The sequence below is a fragment of the Bipolaris victoriae genome (assembly GCF_000527765.1).
Source record: "Bipolaris victoriae FI3 unplaced genomic scaffold scaffold_26, whole genome shotgun sequence".
Taxonomy (NCBI): domain Eukaryota; kingdom Fungi; phylum Ascomycota; class Dothideomycetes; order Pleosporales; family Pleosporaceae; genus Bipolaris; species Bipolaris victoriae.
In genome coordinates, this window is record NW_014575366.1 from 123,721 (window position 1) to 148,222 (window position 24,502).

The following is a 24,502-nucleotide window of genomic DNA, read 5'->3' on the forward strand; positions in this document are numbered from 1 at the left end:
GGGGGGGGGATGATTTTTTTCCACATCCAAAAGGTTGGGAATTTACTATTAGGGTTTATTTGCAAGTGTACGATACTGTACGATAGGTTTCTTGGATTGCGATTGGTTGGTAAACTGCCCCCGGTCTTCGGCCGGATTATTATGTTTTTGGGATATTGTGATTGGTTGCGTTTATTGGGAAAAGGAAGCGACGGAGGTCCAAGTTTCCCGGGGATGCGGATGGTTTAGTGAGGGTCAAGTTGAGTTGAGTTGAGAGTGTGAAGGGGAGTGAGTCATACATTCACATACACAGGGTACACTGACAATTGACTTTTTTTTGGAGACGGGGGAAGAGTAAGTTGAATGCAGGGCCAAGATGTAGGTAGCAGCGATCAATGGAAAGTGAAGAATACGGTACAATACACAGACGCACACGACTTTTTTCCGGGAGCGAGCAAAAAAGTTCTAGTGGCTGGAGACTAGAGCGCGGGAGCGGATAGTGGAGCGTAAGCCCGGAGTCTTTACTCGTCCATTGACCGCTACAGCCTCACCTTTTGCATTGTGCAGCCACAATATCGCGATTGCAATCGGCCCCGGGAGGGAAACGTGGATGGCTACGAAGCATCCTCTTCAGTCACTGGGCTTGGTGGAGAGCATGGAAATAGATGTGATTGATTTCTTGTGCAGCAGGATTGTGATGATGTGTTCCGGTCAAGACAGGGCCGTTGTCTCAGGGTAGAGAGCAAAGTGGGCAGATGCGAGGATAGTCGAGGTGGAGCCCCACTGTCGAGAGTGGCTCTGGGCTAGAAAGTAGAGTTTGTTGGGGTGGCTTTGAATTACGCGTGCCACAGTAGGCGCCGCAATAGAGAGGGAGAACGGGGAAGGCAAAGAAAACAGAGTTGCGGATCAGCCGCGGCAGTCGAGAGCAGATGCAGCATCTGTGCTTGTCATGCACGTCGGCTCCCACAGTGGGGTTGGTTGCTGTGGCATTGAGAGAGAGCTTTGCTATTTCTGAGAGGGCGCGCGTCGGGATTGGCGTGACACGGGAGTTTTGGATGTACTTGGATATGTACGTACATGTGTAGTCTGGTTGGGGGGCAGGAGGGGAGGGATTGCATGAATTAGGTTGGCCGCGATAGGCGGCACACAGAGCACAAGTTGGCAGTAGCAAAGGCGTCAAAGTATGGTCTTGATGAGGTCTTTGCAACGAGAAAAAAAAAGGTAATTTTGGAGAGTGCATTGATTGTCACGGGCATAAGTTGGCAGTAGTGGAGGGGCGAAGTTGGCCGGGGGAGCAGAAAACGGCGGGCTGGTGGGCAGGCATGTTGCAAGTGGGAGTAGAGTGGACGAAGAATGACGCACAGAGGGACATGCAACAGGCAGGCGGGAACCCAGGGGCACGGTAATGCGAGCAGCAGTCGGTACAAGGACGGGCTAGAGCTGCCGTGTTTGTCGCGTCCTGGCTCACACAAAGGCCGATTGCAGGCAGATGGAGTGACGATGGGGTGGTAGCGTCGACGAGAGAGGGAGTGGGCAGAGGGCGGGTTAGACAGGGAAGCCTGGTGCGGGCAGGGAGCGGTGAGATGACTCGTGCACAGGTGGGAGAGACGAGGTGAGAGGCGGAAGCTGGACAGATGACACCATGACCTCGAGGGCTAGAGGGCCGGGGGAGGGCCAAGCCAGGCTCACGAAACAGACGAGAGGGCACGTCGGGTGACGGGCGAGGGCGCAAGCGGCGGGTGTGGTTGGATGGAAGGATGGGACGTGGGCAGTGGGCAGTGGGCAGTGGGCATGATGATGACAGCAGCGTGTGGGTGGATGGATGGATGGATGGATGGATGGAGGGGTGGAGGGGTGGGTGGCTCGCTCTGCGCGGCAGGCGGAGGAAGAGTAGCAAGTGGTATACTGCACTGTAAGTAGGTCGAGTAGGCCAAGGAAGGAGCAGCATGAACATGGTCAGTCATCTTGACTGTTTTGAGCAGAGTTTTCACGCATGCGTCGTCGATTTGATCGATACATACATACATACGATACCATACCGACATGGGATGGGATACATGGTTACAGTATCTATCTACATGGGCCGGCCCGCAGAGAGGCTAGCCAGTCATGACCAACTCTGCGGCGGGCAAGTGATGGGCAGAGGATTAGCAGCGGCGGCAGCAGCAGCAGCAGCAGCAGCAGCAGCAGCATCAGAGCGTCGCGCGCGATATGCGTGACAGCGGGCGACAAACGGCTAAGCAGAGAGAGGATGGGACGAGACGAGAGTGGACTGGACTGCATGGCTGCACGGCTGCACTCTGTCTGCTGCACCAGACTCTGGCGGGCAGCCGGCAAACACTGGCTAATGGCTGCGGGCGGCCCTCAGCTAAGAGGCGCCAGGGAAGGCTGCTGCAATGATGCATCCATACCCGACGCTATTGGGGCGTCGTATCCCACACCCTGGCCCGCGCCGTGCCCAGATGCCTCCCATGCACACCCCGCCCGCCCACTACCCACCAGCTTTAAGTCCGCGCTCCCGCCCTTCACCCAGAGTCCACCGCTGCAACTACCATCACCACCACTGCACCTCTGTCTGCCCGCCTGCCCGCCTGCCGCTACCACTGCACGCCAGGCCCAGCTTCTCTGCCTTTGCAACATTGCCATCAACCATCAACCTCAGTGCAGCGCGCTGACAAGTCCTGTTGCGGCCCCCAGCCATTTGCAGCTTGCCTAATCCAGCGGCCCACACCGCCACTCCCCCCGCCCACACCGGTACTTTGCTACTGGTACCATACATAGAGCCCGCCATGGACCACTCCTACTCAGCCTCCCAAAATCACATGGACTTCCACTCCCTCGACCGGAAACCTTCGGCCTTTTCCTTTGACGACAACGCTACCCTCGACTCCACCATCCTCGACACACCCGTCCTCATGTCGCCCTCGACCAGCAACCAGGGCATCTTCTCGCCAGAGACGTCCATCTGGGAGGACTTTTCGGCTTCACAGTTTGTCGACCGCACAGCCACCAGCTCCGTTGTCAACACAAACGGCAACAACCCCTTCTTCACAGAGCAGAGCAACAACCCCTTTGCTCGCCTACCCCCCAACCAGGCCGCCACATACGGCCAACAGTCATGGCCCGTTGCCGACAACTCTGGCTCAAGGACACCCACTGCCCCCAAGCCCCTCAACCCTTTTGGTCCTGGTGACTTTGGTGCCGCTTCCTTTGTCGACCAGCCCCAGATGCCCTTCCACGGACTCCCCGTGCACCAGAACGTCCGCCCCAGTGCCGTCTTCCAGGCCGCACCAGAGCAGCCCATGTCCCCCCACACCCACTCCGACTGGATGGCCTTCAACCAGCAAGAGATGGACTCCCGCCCAGGCCCCAAGCGCATGCGACCAAACACGCCTCCCCGCTCCTTCTCTCCCCGTCGTGACGGCGGCATCCGCAAGAAGAATGCTCGCTTCGACATCCCCGCCGAGCGCAACCTGCACAACATCGACACCCTGATCCAAGGCTGCACCAACGAAGAAGACCTCAAGGAGCTCAAGCAGCAAAAACGCCTCCTCCGCAACAGACAGGCTGCGTACGTACTACCGCCTTTTGGTTCTTGGCTCCACGCTCCATGTTTGGTCCAATTTACCTCTTGGTCTATGCTCTCCATGTTTCATCCGCTGACCTAATCACAGACTTGACTCGCGGCAACGCAAGAAGAAGCACACTGAGGAGCTCGAGGAGGAGAAGAAGCAGTGGATGGAGAAGATTTGCCAGATGCAAGACGACTTCGCTGCCATGCGCCTCGAGTATGATGCCCTTGTTGCCGAGAAGGAGAACTGGCACCGTGAGTCCATGGAGATGCACCACATGGTCAACCAACTCCAGTTCGACAAGGAGGAGCTTGTCCGCACCCACACCATTGAGACGAGCGAGCTGCGCAAGAAGGTCTCCGTCCTCACTGAGCGCCTTGAGGCTGCTACTGGCAACGGCATGGCCGTCGCCCCCAGCACCACCTTCACTGACTTTGCCTCGGAGATGGACAACCTCAACATGGGCAACAGCGACTGGGACAACTACATCTTCGTCAACGACTTTGCCTCTGACGACCAGCCCACTCCCCAGCAGAACCAGGAAGTGTCTCTTGTCTCGCGCACAAAGGACGAGGACAAGCCCGTCGCTTCTGGCCTCTTGCTCATGCTCCTGCTCTGCGGCGCCTTTGTTGCTAGCAAGTCTGGCACTGCCGCTCCTCCTATTCCCCGCATGCCCGACGAGGTCCGCGCTGCCTCTGCCACCGTCCTGGACAGCATCTTCAAGGACGCTGGTGTCGCAAACGGCCTGAGCGAGCAGAGCCTCCTTGCCACCCACGTTGCCGGTCTCGAGCCTACGCCATCTGGCATGGCCTGGCCCAAGACCACCATGTCTGGCTCGGAGCTTGCTGGTATCTCTGGCTCTAGCCTAGACCAGCTGCACTCTCACCTCACTGGCACCACCAAGGACCAGGAGCACGAGCAGCTCTTCTCCATCACTCCCGACCAGTACAACAGCATGACCTCCCTTGACTTTACCCGCTCGCGATACAGCGTCACGAGCGACGACCTCTCTGACCCACTCTCGCCCGGCGCCCAGCCTTCGCACCGTCGCAACCTTGCCGAGACTCTCGCCGCCATGCGTGAGCAGAACAAGGGCGACTCTGCGGCTGAGATCTACACGCGTAGTCTGCTTTGGGACAAGATTGCCCCCGAGGTCGTCCACGAGTTCAAGCGCATTGTCGAGGAGTCTGCTGCCATGTCACGGCCTAGCACTTCCGAGGGCACAAAGGTCGAGAACCTTGGCTAAGTAGCCCCACCTGGCCATCCACCCACACGCCACCACATACCACCACATACACACACCACCACCACACTTGGACACACCAACCCACCTTTCCTTTGTTAGTTTCCTAAGTTGCATTAGTCCTTTTCACCAGCATAGCGATTCACTTCTTCCCCCTTGGACAAGGGGCTCTCGTAGGGACACAAGTTGCATCACGGTCTGGCTGAGATACCCGTTGTTTACACGGGCATCGCCATTTCTTTTCTCAACGCTCTGGCCTTGCCAGTCTTCTATACAATGGGACGGCAACGTCGATTTTGGGTACCTTGTTGCCTGCATCGCTTGAGCATGGCGGTTGTTTCTTCATGTCGAGACCTGGTTCACGACTCCATCCATACTGGGTTTTTTTGTTTGTTTTTTCACTCTTATTTCCTATTCCTATTTCCTTGTGTTTGTCATGTCCTTTGCTCCGAAACATTCGAGATTGGCCTTGATTTTTGTCTGATGTATCTATTTTGCACAGCGTAGCGAGCGTTGAGATTTTCCTTTTACGTTTACCACGAAGATTGAGAATTTGGCAACGAAGGATATGGGAACATGTATCGACGAGCATGATCAATGACGATTTGTACATGACGGCAGACGAAGCGAAGAAAGATATCTATTACGCATTCACACTTGTTTTGTTCTATTGTTGCTTGTCTTGTCTGTTCTTGTTTGATGTTTTGTTGGCGAGCGATGCGACGAGGGCATGAACAAATTTGGTTATGATTCTTGTTTTTTCCTGAAAGAGACGAGGCCTGTTTTTCTTCCTGCATACCCCTCATCTTCCTGCATCCACACGCACATCTGCTTACCCCCCCCATGACTTACCCTTTACGACTGTTACGGCCCCCTCCTACGATAGACCTTTCGGTCTTGTTTTTTTCTCTCTTCCTTTCACAATACCCTCTTACCGCTCTTTCCCCCGACGTTTGTTCGGGGAAACGGACGAGATTTCCCCTTGAGATACCAGCTTTCTTTGGCCATTTGGTTTTTCTCGTTTTTTGCAGCGGCCGTTTCTGCGGCCCGTGGTCACAGATTGTGCGTGTGCCGAGCTTCATTGGCTGAGGGCGGAGCCGGACGCAACATCCTTTTTTGTACCTAGGTCATCGACCGCGCCTTCTTGATTGCCCCATTGGCGGGCAACCAAGGCATGGCCGAGTCAGTTCTTAATGCTATCAGACGCTTCTTGCACTCTACCAAGCGCTTATGTCGCCGTGATACGGAACCGGCCATGCACACACACACACACACACACACTTTGTCTCGCTCGGTCACTCTCTCTGCCTCGCTCCATCGGGCGTCCCATGTCCATGACCTAAAAACACACCATTACTGTGGGCTTCAACTTGACTGGTTCCCCACCATCGTCACCGGCCGAGTAGAGTGAGACATTCTGAAACCATGCCGTCTTACCGTTTCCCACCATTGCTGACTTTGTGCGTTGTTATTGCATACCGTATGTTCACTCTTGCATTATTCTCTCTCAGCTTCTCCCTCTGCTTGACCCTCCACCGAAGATAGCACCGAAACAACTAACACACACACAGATACATACGCATACATACATCCATACTGCGCACGATGCATGCGAGGCAAAAAAAAACGCACGGTCGATCTCCATTTTTCGGGGTCCTGTCACTGATGACTGCGGGTTAGACGTACCTCGCATCGCATGAAGCGGGAAGGGAGGATTAACATCGACCCACTCCGTTCTTCTCTTGACAGTCAAACTAGGTGTAGATGTACCATGTGCTGCAAGCGATACAGCCGCACTTTCCACGGCAACAACAAGGGCCCACAACTTGCCGGCCGAGCTGCACGCCTTGCATGTACTATACCGTACTCTTGCTGTATGTACAACATCTACCGCTTGTCGCGAAGCTGTGGATTCACACTTCACACTATACGGCTTCATACTCTACGGGGCAGTGATGGGATCCTCGATCATGATCGGGTGGCTCAGAGCACCTACGACGACGTGACCGAGGCGCAGCATGCGCAGCTGATGCCACAAGCCGCGCAAGCACACATCTGATCACTGACTCGATTAACTTTGCACATCTCCCGGGTGTACTTGCTCTATGTATTACACTGTACCAGAGAAATCGATGGTAACGAAAAAAAGCAATAAGTCTGGTAAGAAAGTCTGGTACATCCTAGGCATGTCACAAAAGAAAAAACGTCCTGCGGATCCCCCCACAAACCCTAATCCCACTCACTACCTTGCCCTCCACGCATGACGTGCGTGATTTCTACAGGGAAAAAGAACATTGCTCCCGCAAGCAAAAACCAAGAAACACTCACATATACACAGAAAAAGAATGCTGATTTGCATACCCGTGATCCCCCATCCTGCCTCACATGACCATCCCCCACAAAAAGCACCTTCCGAACTGCCAAACCCCCCTTCCACTTTCGTCCACTTCCATCGTAAGAGAAAAACAACAACACAACAGTCAAAATCCCCACTACTACCCGCTCCTAACTTACCTAACCACACACCTTTCAAGCCACTTCCCCGTTTCCACTCCACCCATACCACTTCCCACCTACATACACATACATACCTCCTGCATCAACAAGTCTGTTTCAGAAGAAAAAAAGCGGCCCCGCATGTACATACATACAAGCTGCATGTACAGTAAGTAAGAGGGTCTCTTCTATCTAGTAGATTCTACACATGGTACATACATATGTATGTACGTACGAGTTGTGCAGATTTGTTGGCGGAAGACGCGTTTAAACCACATCACTTTTTTTCCCTATCTTGTTATGGTGAGAAGAAGACAACGAAGCTGGCGATGGAGGGGCGGGGGGGACACTTGATGGAGGGGTGTGGGAAAAAAAGCGTTACGGGCCCCGCGGAACGGTCCTGCCATGCACGCATACGCGAAGCGTTGAGCCGGAGAAATCTCCGTTTTCCTTTGCAACGACAGCAACACCCCTTGCCTTGCTTACAGAGAGATACGTGGCTAGGTGGGCATGGGATGAGAGGTAGGGGGAAGGGAAGAAAGTCTGGTTGAATGAGTATTGAGTTTGTGTGGTTGAGAAGGTAGTGACGGTGTAGACAGTGTGTTGTACGCTTAGAGGGTATGGGGGATGAGTGAAAGAATCAACTTGGTGAACAATCGATATCGCAGAAGATACATGGGGAAGAAAAAATGAATTCGCTATGCCGGTACATAACGATATGTACAATATTCCCACAAGGATACAAAAAAAAGATGCGATACAAGCCTTTTTCTTTTTCTTTTTACCTTATACACAAGAAACGGCAGGCATTCAACGGCAATAACCGAGCGAAGAAAGAAAAGAGAAATCTGCAGATAGAGTAGAATAGTTGTATACATTGTAAACAAAACGGTAAACAAAATACCCAACGTGTATGTAATCCTTCCAATTTCTTTACTCACACTTTACAACAAGGGAAGGAGGGAAGGAAGGGCCCAAGTTCTAGAACCACACACATACCCTTTCGCCACATACGACACACAACCCAGACTTTCAAGCGGAGAGGGGAATAGTAACTAGAGAGTGTGTGCACATGATCGGAATTTTACAACATGCCGGGGCGAGTAGAAAACAGAAAGACCAAAAAAAGGACCGTTTTGATAGGACAAGATTCAGAAAAATTCAATAAAAGGAATACAAAAATGGAATCGGAATTATGGCAAGCATGATAACAGCGAAAAAAAACAAAACAAGCAGAAGATCTTCGCTTCCCCACGGGAAAGAAAAAAAAGACGACGCGAGGGCGTGCGCGCCCTTTCCATCCCCCCCCCCCCAAATCTTCCTCCTCCCACACTCTCTCTTTCTCTCCCACTTACTTGACTCACACGACATCATCTCATGACTTTCCGCAAATAGAAAAGGGTGGAGGAGAATCCTCCTAGTCGGGCCGACGGAGGCGTGTGTGTGTGTGGGTGTGAGCAAACAACAAACAACCAAGCCCACCCGGGTTGCCCGTCCAATATAGAACGCCCTTTTTTACTTTATTTGGGATTGTATTTATCTTTCCAGATCCTATAAGCCAAACGCACACACACCAAACTCGTTAGCACATGGTCATTTCTTTAAACTGTAAATCGGGGCCAATCCAATCGGGATAAATGAAAAACATAGCGTCCTTGGTTTCCGGCTTCCGAGGCTTTTTTCCTTTTGGGAAAAGAAGGTGGTGATGGTGATGGTGGTTGCGGGCAACGAGGCGAGAAGCGACTATCAAAACGGGGGTGCTGAGGCTACTACTGCATGTCGTCGAGATCCAGATCGTGACTGTGGCGAGTTTCGTCCATGATCCGATGGTCGTCGTCGGCTTGTCATGGTCGTCGTCTGTTTGTCGCCCTTCGCCGTCGCCGTCATCCGTCCGGTACGTACGTGCCATCCGCGCCCCGAGCGAGGTTACCGTCATTGTCGCGATAGCCGTGTGGTCGTCGCTTTCTTTGGTCTCTCGTTCCAAAATCCTTTCCCGTTTGCCCTCTTTCAAGCCCGCACGGCCGTTCAGACATGTTTACTACTGTCGCGCCATTATGCATCTCAATTTCCAGCTCGCCATGATTTGATGCAATCATCTGACGGGTGCTCCACACACACATGAACGTGCTGAACTCCGTCATCGGCTACACCCTCCCACCCTTCCGCTGATGCTTACTCCAGAACCGAGGCCAGCGACACGCTGCCACGTGTAGCGCCGTAAACAGGCTTGTGTGCACCATGCACCCAGTGCGCCGGGTCTAGAGGTATACCCGCTTCCACTATTGGCATACGACGACGAGGCTTGTACCAAACCGGTAGCGTCCTATGGCTGGTTTTTTCTCCTCTGTCGGCGGATGCAATCATGTGTGCGTAGCGGGGAACTGGCAGCAAGTGTGACAGGTCGTACTGCGGGTGAGGGCGAGGGCCGCCGTTCAGCGTCCGCATCGGCTAAGCGAGGGGACTGTCAAAATGGTGCACTCGTAGCCAATCGACTAGCCTTGGCAACTGCGCGTTCAGACTGGCTGGCCGGAATGGACAATAGCGCCGTGCGTTGGATTGCTCCATCACGCCTGGTGGCTTGGTGTTGAGGTTGATTGAGGGTGCAACATCGGCTGAGACGGGATGGCGCGGGTCAATTGCCATACTGGCAGCTCGTCATGTCTTGCATTGCGCGCGCCCTCTTGACACGGCATAGACTGAGGCTCGGTCCGGGGCTGATATGGATCCTTTGGTCGATGACGAGGGTAACGAAAGTGGTGCGACTTACCATGTGTTGCCTAATGTTTTGTTACCCTTGGATTCTGCGAGGCGCAGGAATTGAGCCGCTTTGAACTGGAGACAAGGCGCAGTCAGCATACATCCACATCAGCCGAGTTCTTGCTGCTGCCCAAACAGTGAGGCGGAACAAAGGGGGACGCCGTGTCTCAGTTGGACATGGCGCATGATGACTGAGGTCCAGGCTGTACACTCTTTTTCAAGCTGACAGTTCGCGTCGTTATTGCATAGACTTGACCGGTCAAGCGGATGCACAAAGGAGCATAACGACCGTAAGGTAGGGGAAGAGGGCTGACACATCTTTGCTTACCTTGTCTTTCTTCGTACCAAAGCCCTCGATGTAGCACCAGGCTACCTCATTCATCGCATCCGTGTCGCCCAGGTTTGCAGCTGTTTCGTAATATTGCTTCGCAGCTGCAGGGTCTTTCTTGATACCCCAACCATTGCGAAAGCAGTTGGCCAACTCATACATGGCCAGCACAAGTTCGCCTTTGGCTGCACCTCCTTTTTTCATGCCAGCTCCAAGTGCCAATTTTTCAACTTCAGCACTGTTCGATGCTGCCATAGACAAGTATTGAACCGCTTGCTCCTGGTTGGATTCACAACCCCAACCATGGCTGATACATAGTTAGTAGTGAATTGGATCAGATACTAACGAGTATTCGCGTGTCGATTGACAATTCCAGGTTGCAGTTGGGAGAGAGAAAGAGCTTACCGCAGGGCAAGGCCGTAGAGAACTTGAGCGAGAGCATTGTTTGCGCCATTGGGATCAGCAAGTTTTCCAAACAGGGACGTTGATGCTTCAAGATCTTGTTTCGTTCTTGTCAGTTTCACCAGCAAGGCGTACACATCTGTTGCAATTACTCACCTCCATGCTCGTGTTGTCGAATAGCCTCCTGTATGGTCTCCTATACAAAGCTTAGACCGACTCTTGTGCTCTCCATAGTTGTGCGTACCTCGTCCGCTGGAGCGCCAATGGTTGCACTGCGACGCCTTGGGGTCGTCGGTCGGCCTTGTGACATTGGACTCACGGGCACATGGCTTGGTGTAGGGGGCTGGGAACCGTGTTGCAGCCCTGATGTAACCAGCACTGTAGCCCTCTTTTCCCACTTGGCCTCCTCCTCCTCCGTTCGTGCTACTCCATCTCCGCCCACTTCTGGAAGATTGTCCGGTACGTTTGCGGATGCGTTCGACTTGCTTCGCCCAAGCTGGAACCGATGCCGCTCCCCTCCCGACGTGGAGCCCTGTGACGAGGCATTGCTACGACTTCTGAATCTAGGAAATTTGCCTCGCGGTTCAGGTGACAAGAGAGGGGAATCGCGCTGGGGGTCGCCGGGAAAGCTGGGTGGCTCGATCGTCTCTTGCGTCGACGTCGTGGTGCGAACGAACTGGAACTCTGGGACATTGGGAGAAAGGGTAGCCCCTGTCGGGGATGCAGGGCTTGCACCATCATCCCTGATTTTGTCCTTCTTCTTCAACAGGTCTTTGAGCGTCATGGTGTCGCGCAAATTGCCTCTTCTCGTGTCGGGCTTCGCGTTGCCAGCGCAGGCAAGGGGTTACGCGGCAGGAGACCTAGTATCGTTCGAGAACAGCTTCGCCAAAATTAGAGCGTGCCGTGCTTTCCCACTATTCAATCTTCAGGGTATTCTTATATCTTCGCAAAATCATCGTAAATGTGGCAGAGTCGCACATTATGCTGGCGCGGGCTGTCGAATTGTAAGGCACGACGGACAGTAGGATGGAGGCTAAGCAGTGGTTCCAGCCCGCCTCAGCCTCCACATGGCATTGCCCCTGCAGCCTGTCAGACCCTACACAGTGAGCACTTGCAACGCTAAGCATACGCAAAAACAACATCATCTCTACCGTTATGCCACCAAATACGCTCCCGGAGCACATGGAAACCATGTGCATCTTCATGTATGCTTGGGCAAAGCAACTTCTGGACTTTTAGAGCCTCAAGTCCCAGCCGTTGCCACATCCAGCGCTATCCATGCGTCGCCGTTATGCCTACTGCGTATGTACGCAATCCAGTTGCTTACAGCCGCCACCTTTATAAATATAACCCGGCGAACACCTGCAGCGTATATGCGGCGTATAGCACATACAAACGCCATAGTAATATGTCATCCCGCAGATCTCTCAGCACTTCAATATCCAATCATTCACAATTTCTAAATTGGCAAACAGAGAATATTCGCATTCTTTCAATTCTTTTTCTCGTTACATGTGTTTTACTGTCTTCTTCTTCTTCTTTCTTTCTTTCTTTCTTTTTTTATTCGTTCAAACATGTGCATAGGGTACAGCCCCTTGAAAAGAAACGAAAAGACAGCATAGAAAATCGCACGAAGGGGTATCACCGAAAAGAACCCTGAAAGACCAAGGCCATCCCTAAACAGTCAAGACGAGCTGAACGCCATCAGGACGAAAACCTACCAGGCTATGAGATACACAAACTTGAGACTTGAGAAGAAACAATTAGGGTGATCCATACTGGAAATAGAGCAAGGGAAAACATACAATATCCAGGCATCACCAGATCTTGCTCACTGGTCTGCATCGAAGGGAACAAAGTCTGCCTGCTGTGTGAACTGACGAGGCTCATGGTCAGCGCCGGCCTTTGGTGTAATCTGCTCCAAGTTATCCTCGACAGTCACCATATCCTCGGGGGTCCTAGAACGATTAGGCGTATTCGACGAAGGAGAGCCTGCTGGTGAAGAGAGACGCGTAGTCTTTCTCATTCGAGAAGCACGGCGAACATGTCCCAGACGGCACTCATTGCCGTAGCGACATGTTCCTGTGTTGGCAAAACTAGGGCACTCATGTGCATGTAGTTCGGCGCATTTGTCTCCTTTCTCACAGTAGCCCAGGTTTCCAAACGCTTCGCAGTTTAGCGCAGCGGGATTGGTGCGAACATGAGCGAAGCGACAGCCGTCGTTAGCACATCGACCAGCTTGGAAATGCAGGCAAGTAGGCGCATTGTGTGGCGAGGCCTCGTGTGATAGAGAGCACTGCTCTCCCATAGGACAGGCATCTTTGTAGAACCAGCGTTTGCACACAGCTTGCTTGTCTGGATCATGGACGTAAGGACACCCATGCCGTGAACACACACCTATCGATACGTTAGAGGCAAAAAGGAAAATAAAAAGGAAAGATGCCGAAAGTGTCGTTTCGTGGAAATACCTGCGGAAGTAAACATGCGACAGAGATCCCGGAGCTCCGATGAATGATCGTTTGTCGGGGCCGTGCTGTTTGGTGGCAGTGGGCTTTCACTACCGCTTGCCTCTCGAGACTTGGTCGCGTCTATGTGCTTGTGTGTAGTCGGGCGCTGGTATGGATGGTAGGGTTTGTTGGCGAAACCATGACCATAGCCACCTCGCTTTCGATGAAATGCGCTGTGGTATGGATTGGCAGAATATCCTCTGGCCTGTGCATTCTCGCGCTCTTCTTTCTCTTTCTTCAGGCGCGCAATATAACCTATCGTCAGACTGTCAACATCTTGCGCTCATGTTCCACCTATTTCGCGCTTGTCTGTACGCCTCTCCCACATACTCTTGAGCTCTGCATAGGCGCGTATTCGTTCCTCCTGTGAGGTCATCGCAGTAATTTGTTCGTGTGTGTACGGCGGGGGCCCCGGTGGTGCCATATTGTTGTCGCTTGATCGGTTAGCAATGTACGATAACAGTTGGTAGGCGGGCGACGGTCTGCGACGGCAAGTAGATTGAGGTTGTCGAAGGGGAAAAGCAGCGGGGCAACAAAGAATAATATAGTACTACGGTGAGGCAGCGCCCATACTTGGCAGGGTCCAGGTCACGTGCCGGTTTCATCATATTTATATTCACCACCTGACAAATACATCAATGCCAAGAAGAAGTATCATCTATTAGTCTCACCACACTTTTCAGACAGTGCTGATTTTCTTCAGGTGTAGAGGGGGAGTTGTTTTATAGTCACAGGGTAATGTAGTTAGAAAAAATAAACATACGCGGTTGCTGGGTTCGCAGCGAGCATCCCCTGTCGATTTTATTATTAGCGACACCCTTCGTGTGAAAGCCATAATGCTTCTTTTCTTTAAGCACAGGTTAGTTATTGGTAGCAATTGTCAAGATGCTATCCATATAGACATTGATTACAGGTGACTTCTACAAAACCCTTGTCATGCAAGACAAGACAGAAAAGCACCAAGAGCACCGACTCGTCTCGGTATGTGATAAGTTATAGATAAACGCCGGCATGCAAAGAGAGCTTCTAAGCCCTAGTCCCAATAACGCCGGAAGAATGCTGTGACCCTAGACGCCATCCCGCTGTGAATGTTCCATTTCCCCTCATGAACCAGTACCAAATGTTCAGACCGCGTTACAAGGCGGACAATTACGGAGAAATGCCCTGTTTATTATTCATCCGCTTCCTCGTTCAACTGCTTACGTTTGATAGCAAGGTCTGCCTTCTGCTTGTCGATCTGATTCTGCACACGTTTCTTGAAGAGGACATTGGTTTGTCGGTCGCGCTGCTCTGTACTCTGAATAATGGCCTTCTCCAGCTCTGCGATTTCAGTTCGGAGCTGTTCTTGACGCTGCTCCTCAGCTGCGGCGACTTCATCTACTTCGTCGCCATCCTCGTCAGAGTCCGCATCATCGTCGTCGTCATCATCGTCGGCAGAAGTGGCTGCTGCAGGTGTCGAGGCCGCAGTCTCGGGCTCGATAGTTATGTTGCCATTATGGCTAAGAGCATGCATGGCGACATCATGAGCGGTCGTGGGGGTACCGACTTGCTCGACTTGGACATTGCCCGAGTTTGCAAGCAATGCATTAAGCTGGTCATTGTCGCCAGTGAACTCGACTTCGTCATCCATGAGACCCTCTGCAAGCATCTGCTCAAGATCGTTGGCGTCCATCTCTTCTGCTTGTGAGGCGTCAACCATTTCCTCGTCGGCCTCTTCTTCCGAGCTTGACTCCTCTTCCGAACTCTCTGCATCGCTGTCTATCATCTCATATTTTGTAGACACTGCATTTTCGTCCTCGGCCAGCAGTCGGTTCATCTGCGCTTCGGCTCGCTCGACATCGATGTATGATTTTCGAGGGCGGAAACGTCGCTTGCGGGCCCATTTCATGGGCGGTGTCAGGCCATGAGGGAAACGGTGAGTATCTGGGGAGATGTAGGACGGCAGTGGATATTTCTTTGCCTCTTCCTCATTCTTAACCTCGTCGAGGACTAAGAGCATCTGGCAGACATCCGCAGTCTTGACCCAGTCCTTTTTGTTCCAGCTCTTCAGAGATTCAATGACAGCAGGTAGCTCAACCATGGTCGCGGCGTACATGCGGTTCTGTATCGTAAGCATGGCGCGGCGGCCCTCGCGATCAAAAAAGCGAAAGTGTACACCAGGACCGCCTTGTGATACGCTCTTCCCGATTGTCTTTTCTTCAATAGACTTGCGCAGTAGGTCGCAGTCTGGGCCAGGCTTCATCCGCAACACAAACTGGGACTCAATGGCTGGATCGGCTTCTGCTTCCTCAGCCTCGCTGTCATATCCGACACCATATGGCCTTACTGGCGGCTTTCCTGCGCCCTTGACTTTCAGGATCGCCGTACTTCGGGTTGGGGTATTTGCATTCAGACTGCCCTTTGGCTTTATGGATAACTTGATAGACTGGGTGCGATTGTGCGTCTTCAGTGGAGGGGGCGGCTGCTCGACGGCTCCGAGGTTATCGTCGTCGTCGCTGTCATTAGTCATGGCAAGACTCTTCGCAGTAGGCTTTGGCTTGCGCTTGAGAGCAGGTGAGTCAACATGTTCACCCTCGTCGCGCGCCCTCTTCTTAGGACCGGGCTTTCCTGGGGGAATGGCATTGCCGCTTTCATCGACCTTTGGCTTTTTGGTGTATTTGCGCTTGATCTTTGTTGCATCGCCATTCCCTGAATCTGCTGGATCGCTAGGGGTAGGCGGCGCGATTTTGAACTTGAGCTTTGGGGGTGGCTTCGCGGCAGCCGGTGCAGGCGCGTCGGATGAGGGAGGCGCTGCGGGCGCATCGCTGGAAGCGGCGTCAGGGTTTTTGAGTTTGAGCTTCATCTTGGGCGACGGTGCGGATTATTTCGTCGGTTACGATGACAGGAAAAGGACATGCACCTGCGGGCGCGTCATTTGCGGGGATGTGCAAATGTGTACAGGCTAGAGAGGGTGGATGGGCGACGGTGGTGATACGTCGAGGGTCGTCTTGGCGAGCTGCGAAGGTGAAGGGCCAAAGCTTCCAACCCGCGTACCTTCACTCTATCGACACTGACTCTCTTCTCAGCCTGACCACAATGCGCCTGTTCCCACCGTAACATCCACCTCGCCACTGGACCTCTGCATCGATTCCTGTTTCTTCCACACACCACGTATACGCGCACACACGTACAAGCATGTCCCAAAACGATCTCTTCCTCAGTTTACTGCGGCCCGCCGTCCTCCACATTCTGCGCGCGACGGGTTTCCAACATGGCAAGCCCTCAGCCGTCGATACTATCGTCGACTTAACAGCGCGGTATCTATCTGTCCTGGCTGAGCGAACAGCATACAATGCCTACTCAAACCACAACGACCTCATACCAAACATCACCGACGTGCGCATGGCCATGCAGGATTGCGCACTCCTTGTGCCGACCATGACAGCCGGAGAAGAATTGTGGAAGGAAATACTACGGAAGCCGCTCGAAGAGTACAATGCCGAGACAGGCGCACGCGAGAACGAAGCGGCACGACGTGACGCCGAAGATACCGTAGACATTACTGAGTTTATTGAATGGGTCAAGGGCGAGCAGAACAAGGAGATTCGGCGCATCGCAGGCACATACAAGCCGGTTCCAACGAATCCGACCGAGCAGCTTGACCAGGAGGAAATGGAGGATTATCTGAACAGTACGTTGCATGTGTTGTTGTAATATTTCCTGGAAATGCTAATTGCGCCTAGCTCTCATGAAGAAGCACAGCAAAACCGGAGTCGAATCGCGTTTCCAAGGGACAGTCTTGGGCGTTCCCGCCGAGCCAAAGACTATCAAGATTGAGGGAGGAGCTGCCGACTCGATAGAAGAATGGTGTCGCAAAACGCGCGAGAGAGCAGCCAAAGAAGCGGAATCAAAACAAGACAATCACAATCCCCCAAATCACGTTGAAACAAGAGAGGCTTCAGAGGATGTAGTAATGGAGATGGAATGAAACCTATTGATTGATCATGGAAGCATAGCGAAGGCGTTTGGTCATATCATTTTCTGGCGTTTTGGATGGTCGGGACTTGGAAGCAGATGGAAGTAGCTTTTTTGGGCATTCCTGTTTCGCTATTATCATGTTTATTTCTCGGGCTGGGTATAGGCGCGTATGCCCAAATAGCACAAACATACGCTTCAACGCCACCAACGAATCGAGCGTACATTACTGTTAATTTGGTAAAAATCAGATAAAATAATGACTACGTGAAAAAGAAAGCATACAGCAACCTGATGTGGTATATGTGGATGTGAACTTATGACGTACATGTCTAGCGGAGTTGGTCGTTCCAACAAGCCGAGTCGCAATGCAGCACCGCAATAAACCCACCCACGCTTGATACTAGATTACTACATGCAAAGACTAAAACACGGCCTATGTACAGATTAGTTTCCCACGCATTCAAACTAGGCACCGCATTGGTGGGGCTTGAAATGAATGACGGACGCGCCCCGCAGACGTCATAGCAATGACCAGGTGAACCAAAACAATCGTCTCAACCTCTTCCACTCAACCAATTCCCTTCTCCATTCACATAAAAAAACCATAAACCCTCAAACAACACAACACAAACACCTCTTAATCCTCTAAAATCCAATCCCAACACACACAAAAAACATCAACAATGTCCGCCCTCTCCCCCACCGCCCCCTCGCAACCCACCACATCCCAAGCCTACACCACCCCCGGCAACCCCACAGAAAAGACACCCCAGGAACAATCCGAATCCTTCAATGCCTCGGACAACGCCGCTTTCGCCGACCAACGCATCCCCACAAAACAAGCGACGCACGAGCAAGGCCTTCAAAACGCAAAGTTCGAAGAGGGAAAAGGCGTCCACGGCGCACCGGCTGGCGAGGAAAGCAAAGGACTTAGTGAAGAAGATGTAGGACGACACAAGGAGCTGGATGGGCAGCAGATGGCTATGCCGGGAGAAGGAAGGGTGGCGGATGCGGTGGCGAAGAAGGGGGTGGGATTGGGGGGTGGAGGTGCGCAGCCGGGGTTGGAAAGTGATTTGGATAGGTAAGTTTTCCTCATTTTTGAAGTGTATAGAGGGATAAAGGAAAGGAGGATTTGGCTAACGGTTTTTTCTTTTTTTTTTACAGGAAGAAAGCAGAGCAGGCGGAGGCGAGGGAAGCGATTAAGGCGGAGAAAGCGCAGGCTACGTCCCAGGGCGGTGCGTTGGGACAGACGGGCGGACCGGCGAATCCAGTGGATAATGCTACACAGGGAGGAGGCAATTATCCTAATTCTAGCTACTAGATCTGCGTGAGTAGGATGATTTATGATAGACACGGCTGGGTGAAAGATAATCACATGGTTGATCACGCTTTTTTTTTCGAGTAATTGAGCATTGTATAGTTAGATGTGTATTTTGAATCAAAATATATAGAACCGAGGCTGAATAAAGAAACTATTTTCATAAGAATGTACATGTTATAGAGACAGGTATGGCAGGGCTGTTGCAGTCTGCACATGTACCGCTACATCAGTAAGCTATGAGCGACGAGGCGATTTCATTCAGAGAAAAAAAGGGGAAAGTCAATGAGGAACACGACCGAAAACAGACAAAATAACAATATTTGTTTGAATTTCATCCATTGCCCCCATAGAGCTCAAGAAGAGCCATGGGAAACAACATAGTATTAACCATCCCATCCATCCACTGCTGTTGAACATGTTCCAGCATCTATATGCACATATACATGTACGACCTGCACTGGTCCCCTCTAGTCTCAACCAACATGTGCAACGTGAACGTTATAAACAAAAACGGCGAGGGCTGCCTCGCGCACTGTCCTGATTCGTAGAAAGCAAAAGACAAGAAACAAGAAACAAAACGCCGCCGATGCGAACCTACCGCAGCTCTCTGCGCTCCATAGAAGTCGCGGCTGGTGGTCACAGTCATCGAAACGCCAAACGGAAAAGTCCTGAGAATGAGAGAAGAAAGACCAGGAAGAAAAAGAAGCAAAAAAAAACATTATGTACATCAACAAGACCCCTAGCCCTGTGACTAGAAAAGGCAACGATTATCGACACGTAGACAAGGGGTGAGAAAGGGGGACAAGAACAAGGGGTATGGGCGCCTCGTCTAAGAACCCATGTTGTACGTGCCGAACTGAAAGTTGTTCATGTCGGTTTGGGGGGCAAGGCTGGGGTCGAAAAAGGCCGTGTTATCGAACACCATTGGCTCACTTGCATGCATAGTCATACTGTAGTCCACAAACTGATTTGGGTCTACAGGGACTTGATTCATCAGTGGCATGGGTAGAGACTGTTGCGGTACAGGGTACTGGGCAGCAACAGCAACAGTGGGGTCGAGAGTGTACGAGGCTGTAGCGGCGGGAGCGGGAACAGCGACGGCGGCAGTGCTGGTGAGGTCGAAAGCGGCGTTGTTGTCGATTGGCTCGGGCATGTCGTTGTCCGAGTTGTCGGCAGGAGATTGAGGAGTGGGCTTGTTCTCAACTTCTACCTCTTTGATCCAGTTTTGCTTCAGGTACTCCATAGGAGGGTGATCACCACCACCAATACCGCCACGCTTTTCGTCACTGCGACCCTTCCTGCCCCGCTTGCGAGGATGGAAGTGGGCACGGCGAAGATGGGCAGCGGCATTGTAGTAGGCACCGTATACCTTCTTGTTACGGCAGTGTTTGCAGTTGGCAAGAAACTTCTGGTCCGCTGACGAGTCGACGCAGATGTAGCCCTTCCTACGCGAGGCATGGGCACGAGCAATATGACGATCGAGTTCGTGAGTGCCACGGAACCCATCGGGTCGCTCATTGCAAAAGTTACACTTGATCTTTGGGTGCTGGGGTCGCACATAGGGCGTTTTAGCTATGACACCAACAGTTTTGGACGAGCCATCCTCGGACCGAATCCTTGTCATCTGAGCATTGGACGACGCAGACTCGGTCTCATCGAGGTTGTCAATTGCTTTTGGAGCAATCTTGCGAGACGCAGCTTGTGCGATGATCTCGCGCTCGCGTTGCGACTGGCGAGAGTTTGTCGATGAGGATGCAGACACCTCGCTCGAGTTACCCAGGCTAGACGCGGCTGAAGTCGACCTCCGCATATCCTCCGCCAGGCACGACTGGTCGTTGTTGTTGAAGAGGGTCATGTCGGAAGAGGCAAGTGCAGGCACACTTGCGGGAAGCGAAGAAGAACAAGACAAAGAAGCAGAAGAAGGAGAAAGGAAAGCTTCACTGGAGGAGCCAGTGAAGGAGAGAAAAGGAGACACACCAGCGGACTCGCTGATGGGTTTTGATTCGACATCAAAGGAATAAGGAAAAGTCCCATCCTCTGAGAGGATGGGCATGGTACATGAGGAGTCAGACTGAACACGCAACATGGAAACTTGATCAAAAAACAGAGGGTTGTAACTACCCTGACGACTCATGTTACTGGATTGAGTAACAGGCGTCATCAGAGCAGTTGACGGGGTTTGGGGCGAAGAGACATCCGATGATGAGCTCCACTGTGGGGTAGGTGTCAGTTGCAACTGTTGCGAATGCTGGGGAAAGGGGAAGGTGGAGGCGTCATGGGGCTGAATGCAGCTGCTGACGTAGTCGTCAACGCTGTACTCGGCGATGGCACCATTGCAGTCAATTTCTGGCAGCGAGTGCAGGCTGGGCTGCCTCTGCATAGACGAGTCTGAGTAGAGGGTGTAGTCGGTGTAGGCACCGGTTGAGGGGTCGTTCATGGCCGAATCTGAGCGGTTCATGACCGGGGCCGAGACAGACATCTGGGGAGCGTGTTAGAGCGGGGGCAAGAGGCGCAGACCAAACAAGATCCATACTGAGAATTGGGTCACGTCTGATGCGGGGCAGGGCATTGAGCGTGGTATTTGTTCGGCCGCAGAGGCTGATGTGGGCTGGCAGGCGAGCTGGAACCAGGCGTGATTCCGCTCCTCCTCGGTGAGGTGGGCGTTGCTCATCCAGAAGTTGCGCTTGGCCTGCTGGAGGAAGTCGACGTAGGTGTTGCCATTACTACTACTGCTACTACTACTAGCGGACAAGGTTGAAGCCATGAGCGGTGGTGGTGGTGGTGGTGAGGATAGAGTTTTGGTGGTAGCGTGGAGTGACGTTGTTTGGTGGGCTATAGCACAGCAATTAGCACTGACCAAACGAGGAAGGAGCCAAGGGCGTGAGTGCAGCACAACTTACAGCTTGTGGTGGTTTACAAAGGCAGGAGCGTTGGACGAGCTTTGAGTGAGCTTTGTGCAGGTAGTATATATGTAAATGTGAAGATGTGGCTATGTATGCAAAGTATGTGAGACGGGATGGATGATCAAATGGTGAAAACGAGCGGGTTGTGTCGGGGGGAGTCGGAGCCTTTTAGCATGGCGTGGCGCACATGCACACGGGGGACGAGCGATGCGCTGGCTCGCGTCGGCGACAGTCTGACGCCTGCGGCCCGCGCTGAGCTGTGGGCAAAAGGACCAGGGCAGCGCTCAGAATGGCAACGTGCCGTGGTGATCATGGCCCCATACACTCTCCCATTATTGGATACGACCTGCCCATCCACACCCTCATTTGCTGCCTCGCGCTGGCGAGCCTGTCAAGGCCCTGCAACACACAAGCAGGCCCTTCCCCAGCGTCCATCCAGCGTGCATTCAGCCTACAGCCCGTCGGCGCCCTATCGTGTATCCGCACTGGGCAAAAGGCAAGGCACATGTCCTGCATGAGGTCGCATCTGGCAGCCTGTGCGGTCAGTGGCAGCGCCATCCACCGCACCCTGTGGCCCTGGCGTCCAACCCACGTCGCCCATCTTCCCCGATGCGACATCACCAGCCCACCACATCGTCGTCATTCCATCCTCCTCTGCGAATCGCGGAAACGGCGGATCGCCCTCAATCTTCTTGTCTTCGTTAGCAGCCCTCAGCCGCCAATGGTCCAGACACGTCCATGGACCGCAACTTTGGCAATGCTCTGCAAACCACCACGTCCCCTACCTGTCGTGAACTACCGCTTCTGGTTGGTGCACATCTCGTCAACCCCCCCGGATCGCCCGTCTGAATCGCGTCAAATACCACATTCATTTCACAAGGTTTAATCATCTATACTGCTGCTGCCCTTCCTAGCTCGCAGGAGCATTGACAAACACCGCACCAGGCATTCCTGGCGACAGCAGCAGCTCTATCAGCCTGCTCCGCTTACGCCTGTGTCGATGCGATGACACTGGTGCCGAGCATGACGACGCTGACGACGAGAAGGAGAACCTCGACACTCGACTGCCTTGTCTCTTATCCGACTCTGCCTCGCCCACGCCCACGCTTGCTGTGCTTGATAGACTTGCCTTGTCATCGTGGCCCTCCTTCTCGACACTCACGCTGCAGCTGCCATTGCACAGCCAATACCTGTCCAGCGAAGCCTCAGTCGCCTTTGCAACAACGCCCAGCTCTTCAAAGAACGTGACCACATCCTCCTCGAGCCCCACCAGCTCCGCGTAACGCTTCTCCTCGGATGCTAATTTGGTGCTGTCAAACGTGCATGCATCAAATGCTGTTGCAACAGAGTCTCTACGCTGCCTTACTGGCTCCCGTACAAGCATCATGCTCCCCGGCACATAGATGATCCGCCCGTCAGCCACGTCAACGCTGCTGCGCCTGTGCTGCGTGTCTGTGTCTGAGTGCGTAATTGTACTCTTCCCACCCCATCGCATGTTTGAAGGCGACGCGGGCGAGCACATCTTGTCGGCCACCACCATGATATTGGCCGGGTTGTCGTTCCGAGCACACCACACCTGTGGACTGCCTAATGTTTCACTCGCGGCATGCCCTTTGCCAATCGCGTACAATTCCTGGGGTGTCGATAGTACCGAGCTTGGCGACCCTGCTACTCTTGCCGCTGTCCTACCATCTCCTCCTCTGATACTGCTCAATTCGTACCCTGCAACGTCCGTGTCGAGCGCTGCCAGTTGCCTGCCTTGCCGCTTTGGCCCGACGCGCGTCTGTTGCGTCAAAGACGTGCGAGATTGCTTTGCACTAGGAGAAATTGCTGCCCCGCTACCTTGTGCCTGTGCATCTGCTACTAGTAATTCCCCCATCATCCCTCTCTTGTGTTGGCTCGTCTCCACGTCACATGACCGGACCCGCTTCTTTCTCCTCTGCTCTCCATCCTTCTCCCTGTTGTTTTGCTTTCTCCGAATGGTATCAAAGTATCCTAGCCCACCAACACCGCCTACTCGCCTCTCTCCAACCGCTTCAACCGCTTCAACCAGCGGTGAAGCACGTGATTCCAAACTGCCATATGGCGCCGAGTGCGCTTTTCTCCGCAATCGCGCCCGAGCCAGGCCTCTTACTACACCGCTGCTCACCCTGATGTCATCGGTGGGGGGCAATGTAATCGTCGTACTCGGTCTTTCTTCCTGTGACTTTGTCTCCGTTGGTGGGGGTGGTGATACACGGCATTCATCTCTCCGTTGCGGTGAGGCCTTATTGTCTCTGTCGTTGTCGTCATGACCACTCCCATCGGCTTCGTCTTCGGAAGGTGAAAAATTCGAGTAACTAGCAGCCGTCGCCCAGAGTCCAGCCAGCATATCGATGTCACTCGTCGGCCGTCCTGCAAAGTTTGCACTCGGCAGTAGCTCAACTGGCATGTCGTAGTAGTCTTCTACAACATGCGGCATCGTGGCAGGCAGTATAGTTAATGGAAACTGGGACTCAATCCGACAGTAAAATATGTGTTGCATTCACAATAATAATAAACAATACCAGTCAAACCTCTTTAACAAGCACCACCAGTTCCCCCCTCGCACCTAGCTGAACATATATTTCTTTGTCCGCACACATCTGCACTGGTCACGCTGCGGACTGCACAGACAACGACAACAGCAACCCGCGGGGTACGCTGCACTGCGAATTATTTTTAGTATACACAAAGAATCGCGAGGCTGAGTAAAAACTCCATCCTGCATCCTCCTCTGTCTCTCTATCTCCCAGACAAGGAATTTTCGCTATCCGGCTCATGCAGATTCCGTGGCCCCCAAAAATCGACTCGGAATCCGGTCGTGCTTAGCTTTTGCAATATATTAACGTTTCCACCCACCCCTTGCACAATATGCGCAGTCAATCGCTGAGCCTCATCCGCTTGACCCGGCCACTTGGAACCCCTCACTGATTTGCAACACCCACACATGCATCCTCTGCTATTTTCATAACTGTCTAACTTGACCCACCGGATTCAATTGCTTTTTCTCTAGATT

General features: G+C 52.8%; 11 protein-coding genes across 11 annotated transcripts; 4 read left to right on the forward strand and 7 right to left on the reverse strand.

Moving 5' to 3' along the window:
* Positions 1–1,225: 1,225 nt before the first annotated feature.
* Positions 1,226–2,172, reverse strand: COCVIDRAFT_14461 (hypothetical protein; the record flags this gene model as incomplete). The annotated part of the gene is made up of 2 exons (XM_014702887.1): positions 1,226–1,884; positions 2,058–2,172. 2 exons carry the CDS (start codon positions 2,170–2,172, stop codon positions 1,226–1,228), a joined length of 774 nt encoding a protein of 257 aa, XP_014558373.1.
* Positions 2,173–2,768: 596 nt separating this feature from the next.
* Positions 2,769–4,797, forward strand: COCVIDRAFT_94504 (hypothetical protein; the record flags this gene model as incomplete). The annotated part of the gene is made up of 2 exons (XM_014702951.1): positions 2,769–3,550; positions 3,654–4,797. The coding sequence occupies 2 exons, from the start codon at positions 2,769–2,771 to the stop codon at positions 4,795–4,797; spliced, it is 1,926 nt and encodes a 641-aa protein (XP_014558437.1).
* Positions 4,798–10,053: 5,256 nt separating this feature from the next.
* On the reverse strand, positions 10,054–11,561 carry COCVIDRAFT_25085 (hypothetical protein; the record flags this gene model as incomplete). The annotated part of the gene is made up of 5 exons (XM_014702907.1): positions 10,054–10,122; positions 10,376–10,682; positions 10,781–10,874; positions 10,934–10,973; positions 11,022–11,561. 5 exons carry the CDS (start codon positions 11,559–11,561, stop codon positions 10,054–10,056), a joined length of 1,050 nt encoding a protein of 349 aa, XP_014558393.1.
* Positions 11,562–12,608: 1,047 nt separating this feature from the next.
* Positions 12,609–13,708, reverse strand: COCVIDRAFT_94637 (hypothetical protein; the record flags this gene model as incomplete). The annotated part of the gene is made up of 3 exons (XM_014702952.1): positions 12,609–13,174; positions 13,246–13,539; positions 13,615–13,708. The coding sequence occupies 3 exons, from the start codon at positions 13,706–13,708 to the stop codon at positions 12,609–12,611; spliced, it is 954 nt and encodes a 317-aa protein (XP_014558438.1).
* A 747-nt stretch (positions 13,709–14,455) lies between these two features.
* On the reverse strand, positions 14,456–16,126 carry COCVIDRAFT_94374 (hypothetical protein; the record flags this gene model as incomplete). Its single annotated transcript, XM_014702953.1, has 1 exon — positions 14,456–16,126. The coding sequence occupies one exon, from the start codon at positions 16,124–16,126 to the stop codon at positions 14,456–14,458; it is 1,671 nt and encodes a 556-aa protein (XP_014558439.1).
* Positions 16,127–16,194: 68 nt separating this feature from the next.
* Positions 16,195–16,419, reverse strand: COCVIDRAFT_94470 (hypothetical protein; the record flags this gene model as incomplete). Its single annotated transcript, XM_014702954.1, has 1 exon — positions 16,195–16,419. A coding segment is annotated over one exon (225 nt), but the record flags the coding sequence as incomplete, so codon positions are not given.
* A 39-nt stretch (positions 16,420–16,458) lies between these two features.
* On the forward strand, positions 16,459–17,251 carry COCVIDRAFT_36202 (hypothetical protein; the record flags this gene model as incomplete). The annotated part of the gene is made up of 2 exons (XM_014702955.1): positions 16,459–16,954; positions 17,007–17,251. The coding sequence occupies 2 exons, from the start codon at positions 16,459–16,461 to the stop codon at positions 17,249–17,251; spliced, it is 741 nt and encodes a 246-aa protein (XP_014558441.1).
* Positions 17,252–17,924: 673 nt separating this feature from the next.
* COCVIDRAFT_94587 (hypothetical protein) lies at positions 17,925–18,562 on the forward strand (the record flags this gene model as incomplete). The annotated part of the gene is made up of 2 exons (XM_014702956.1): positions 17,925–18,322; positions 18,406–18,562. 2 exons carry the CDS (start codon positions 17,925–17,927, stop codon positions 18,560–18,562), a joined length of 555 nt encoding a protein of 184 aa, XP_014558442.1.
* An 829-nt stretch (positions 18,563–19,391) lies between these two features.
* On the reverse strand, positions 19,392–21,326 carry COCVIDRAFT_94539 (hypothetical protein; the record flags this gene model as incomplete). Its single annotated transcript, XM_014702957.1, has 2 exons — positions 19,392–21,041; positions 21,096–21,326. The coding sequence occupies 2 exons, from the start codon at positions 21,324–21,326 to the stop codon at positions 19,392–19,394; spliced, it is 1,881 nt and encodes a 626-aa protein (XP_014558443.1).
* A 312-nt stretch (positions 21,327–21,638) lies between these two features.
* Positions 21,639–21,983, forward strand: COCVIDRAFT_94335 (hypothetical protein; the record flags this gene model as incomplete). The annotated part of the gene is made up of 1 exon (XM_014702958.1): positions 21,639–21,983. The coding sequence occupies one exon, from the start codon at positions 21,639–21,641 to the stop codon at positions 21,981–21,983; it is 345 nt and encodes a 114-aa protein (XP_014558444.1).
* Positions 21,984–22,375: 392 nt separating this feature from the next.
* COCVIDRAFT_25091 (hypothetical protein) lies at positions 22,376–23,926 on the reverse strand (the record flags this gene model as incomplete). Its single annotated transcript, XM_014702908.1, has 1 exon — positions 22,376–23,926. One exon carries the CDS (start codon positions 23,924–23,926, stop codon positions 22,376–22,378), a length of 1,551 nt encoding a protein of 516 aa, XP_014558394.1.
* Positions 23,927–24,502: the final 576 nt, after the last annotated feature.